This window comes from Octopus bimaculoides, chromosome 28 (assembly GCF_001194135.2).
Source record: "Octopus bimaculoides isolate UCB-OBI-ISO-001 chromosome 28, ASM119413v2, whole genome shotgun sequence".
NCBI lineage: Eukaryota > Metazoa > Mollusca > Cephalopoda > Octopoda > Octopodidae > Octopus > Octopus bimaculoides.
Window position 1 is genome coordinate 210,799 of NC_069008.1, and position 4,396 is coordinate 215,194.

Sequence of the window (4,396 nt, forward strand, 5' to 3'; positions counted from 1 at the left end):
TATATATATATTTATGTATGTATGTATGCATGCATGTATGTATGCCTCACCACTGTCTAACAACCGGTGTTGGTTTGTTCATGTCCCTGTAACTTAGAGGATCAGCGAAAGCAACTGATAGAATAAGCACCAGGTTGAACGGGGTTCAATTCATTCAATTGAAAATTCGTGGTGGTGCCCCAGCATGGCCACAGTCTAATGACTGAAACAAGTACACACACACACAAACACTTTATGTTCTTACTAGTCGCAGTCATTTGACTGGGGCACTGCTTTGAAGAAATTTTCAGTTGAACTAATTGACCCATTACTTCTAGGTGTTGAGGATGTAAACATACCAACACCAGTTGTCAAGTGGTGGTGGTGGCTTCTTACTACACTACCATAACTGTGCCTCTCTCTCTCTCTATATATATATATATATATATATCCAACTGACTTTTTTACCACTGCAGATATAAAAGCAGAGGCAATGATGATTGATTACATCAATATAAAGGAAGACGATGTAATAAGGGCTATAGATGAAATGAACCCAAACTCAGCTACTGGCCGTGATGGATTCCCAGCTATCCTTCTAAAAGTATGTAAGCAAGTCCTAGCAAGACCACTGCAGTCTCTCTTTCAGAGCTTCCTTGCAGCTGGCAAACTCCCAAGAAAACTGAAGGAGGGTAAAATATGCCCTGTTCATAAAGGAGGTAGCAGAGCAGAGGCCAAGAACTACAGACCTATCTCTCTGATGTCGCACATCAGCAAGGTCATGGAACGAATAGTCAGAAAAAAAACTAATCGCCTTCCTTGAAGAAAATGACTTGCTGCCTGACACCCAACATGGTTTCCGACTCAGCTCTTACAACACTATGACTGGGTGTTGAAACAGCTGCTCAACCACTCAAATGTGGAAGTGATATATCCCGACTTTGCAAAGGCCTTTGATAAAGTCGATCATGGAATGATATGTCACAAACTGCATGATCTTAGCACACTTGGAAAATTAGGAGACTGGCTTCATGACTTTCTGAAGGATAGAAGTCAGGTGGTAGTAGCCAATGGGGCCACCTCCAATGACACACAAATAGTGTGTGTTTGTGTGTGTGTGTGTGTGTGTGTGTGTGTATACGATGGGCTTCTTTCAGTTTCTGTGTACCAAAATCCACTGACAGGGCTTTGGTTGGCCCGAATGTATAATAGAAGATATTTGCCCAAGGGACCACACAATGGGACTGAACCCAAAGCCCTGTGGTTGGGAAGCAAGCTTCTTACCCAACAGCCATACCTCTGCCTCTCTATATTTTTACTTTCATCTATTTTCAGTTAAAATCTTCAGGGAAAACTTCAAAAACAAAAGGTAAATGATGTTGTTATTATTGTTCTTATTATTAATAGCTGGACACGCAAAAATATTCAGAGATAATTTAAATATCGTTAAATGAATAGTTATTATTTAATCAGAATTGTTTAATTTGTGCTATTTTGGTTAATGAAAAACTCTTATTGTTTATGTTACATTTATTAATGTGGAGGTGCAATAGCCCAGTGGTTAGGGCAGTGGACTTGCGGTCGTAAAACAACCAAACTTGAATGTCGAGCCTGACAGAGGCAAAGTGGCTGAGAACCCTTCGAGTGTTGGCCGTGCTGTCGAAACCTCGTTCAACCAATGAAATATTTATTGCAATCACATCGCACCCTCCGTCTTCTGTATTAGCGTCGTCATCATCCTTATTATTGAAGTGGCAAGTTGGCTGAATTGTTAGGACATTGGATGAAATGCTTCACAGGATTTTATCGGTCGTTCTGTTCTAAGTTCAAATTTTGAAGACGACCACTTTGTCTTTCATCCTTTCGGGGTTGATGAATTAAGTACCAGTTGAATACTGGGGTCGATGTAATCGACTATCCTCCTCCCCCAAATCTGAGGCTTAATGCCAATAATAGAAGGGATTATTATTATTATTATTATTATATTATTATTATTATTATCCAACAGATAAGGACCACACTAATACTCCTTCGGCACAGCAGACCAGCAGAGGGAGTGGTGCCAGCAAAGAGAAGAGCGAGGGCAAAGCAAGCAAGAGCCAATCAAAACAGAGCAAGGTCGTCAAGGCAACAGCAGCAGCTTCATCGTCATCAGCAGCTGTGTCTGTTGTCACGGAGATGGTCTTCGACCAATCAGTGTTGGAGAGCCTGGACACATTTGACCTTTCGGATAACGAGGCCTGGGTGAGTTTGGACAGAAGGAACGGTCGGTGGTGGGGTGTGGGTGTGTTTGTGGATAGATGAGTGCATGTGTGTGTGTATGTGTGCATGTGTGTGTGTCTGTGTAGTTGTGTGTGTAGGTAGTATTACATAAAGCGTCATCATCATCATCATCACAATACACACTCCCTCACACCACCACCACCACTAATGTCTCTCTCTCTCTCTCTCTCTCTCTCTCTCTCACCAACCCAGGGACGTCTCCCTGTCGACCAGATGCCACAGAGATTCTCACAGTACCGTTGGCTGGTAAGTACAACTGGAAATTTCTTCTCCTCTAACACCCTCTGCCCCTCCCTCACTAGCAGAATGCAATGTCTTCTCTTCTTGTTTCTTTATTGCCCTCAAGGGGCTACACACAGAGGGGACAAACAAGGACAGACAAAGGGACTAAGTCGACTACATCGACCCCAGTGCGTAACTGGTACTTAATTTATCGATCCCGAAAGGATGAAAGGCAAAGTCGACCTCAGCGGAATTTGAACTGAGAACGTAACGGCAGACGGAATACCACTAAGCATTTCGCCCAGCGTGCTAACGATTCCGCCAGCTCGCCACAATGTCTTCTCTTCTGTCACACACACACACACACACACACACACACAGCATTCCTATATTCTTTTACTTGTTTCAGTCAGTTGACTATGGCCATGCCGGAGCACTGCCTTTTAATAAAAAAAATCGACCCTAGAACTTATTCTTTGTAAGCCACTTAGTCTATCGGTCTCTTTTGTCGAACCACTAGGTTACGGGGGACATAAATTCACCAACATCTGTTGTCAAGTGATGATGGCAGGGATAAACACAAACACAAACACATATATATATATATACTTTTTTTTTATCTGGATGAATTTATTCTCATCCTATAAAAGGAATTATTTCCAAAGATGTCTAATGATTTTTTCGTCATACTTTATTTAGTGAGTTTTTTAAGTAAATGTTTCAGAAGATAAAAATATATTCAATAGTGAGGAAGCCAAACATTTAAATTTTGGATATGCAACCAACCAAGTCACTCAATGTTTTTTGTCCTGATTTAAATAATTGTGAGTGGAACAATGAATATACAAATACCTAAAAAAAATTCTGTGTGTATTTTAAATGTCTTTTTGTTTATTTTTCATTTAACTTAAATCTCACCCACTGAAGAGGACAAATTCGACCTATATGTTGTTCGATTTATGAAAATCTTGGGGTTTTTTTTTTTTTGTTCTAAACTGTTGTTTGGGAATATGAAAATAATGAAATAAAAACTTAATCCATTTTAACATCCAATCCGATTCATTTATTTTATTTGACGTAATTAATTAAACTTTGGTTTAATAAAATAAGTCAAATATTAATTGGCTGCACCAGTCTCCAATCTGATCTGGCAGAGTTTCTACAGCTGGATACCCTTCCTAACACCAAGATTTTGGTCAGCTCAAGGCTATAGTAGAAGACACTTGCCCAATTAATGTAGACTTACCTTGTATTCAATATTTCGGGGTTAAAACCCCATTTTCAAGAAACTGACGATTGTTGCCAATGTGCATGTGTGTGAGCATGTCTGCATTAATTCACATATTTGTTTTCTTGTGATTAACTTTGCATTGTTCTGGCCTTGCCCACGATCCTTTATACAATATACTCTACACAATGCTTCATAGCAATTATTCCATTATTTATATATACACACCTCCAGCCACACACACATATATACATCAGCAATTCTTATTTTTGCTTGAAGACAATGAAAAAGCTGAAAGAACTGGATGAGCATTTGAAGTTGACAACCCTACGGACACAGCGTAAAGTGGAATCCTTGAAATCACAATTCCAGGAGCACAGGTTCAAGTGGGATGAGGTGAGTTGGTCTGGGGCCATTTTGGAGCACTGGGATAAATTCAATTATATCGATCTGGTACATGATAGAGGAAGACTTTGTCAATCTCAAAATGAAGAAACTGCTATATTGTGTGTGTATAATAACTACAATAATCTTAAGATATATTGATTATTTAAATTCCACTATTATTTCTATTTTGACAATTTTCTCTTTCCTCTGTTTATACTTTGCCTAATAAGAATAATAATTGATTCCTTTGTATACATATCTATATATATATATATATATATATATATATATATATAT

General features: G+C 39.1%; 1 protein-coding gene across 1 annotated transcript in view; it reads left to right on the top strand.

The window, feature by feature from the left end:
* Positions 1-4,396, top strand: part of LOC106873332 (uncharacterized) — a 20,947-nt gene that overhangs the window by 4,783 nt on the left and 11,768 nt on the right. The window contains exons 2-5 of the mRNA XM_014920657.2: positions 1,315-1,348; positions 1,988-2,223; positions 2,455-2,508; positions 3,992-4,108. Coding sequence (XP_014776143.2) covers positions 1,315-1,348; positions 1,988-2,223; positions 2,455-2,508; positions 3,992-4,108 — 441 coding nt within the window. The remainder of the gene's footprint in view (positions 1-1,314; positions 1,349-1,987; positions 2,224-2,454; positions 2,509-3,991; positions 4,109-4,396) is intronic.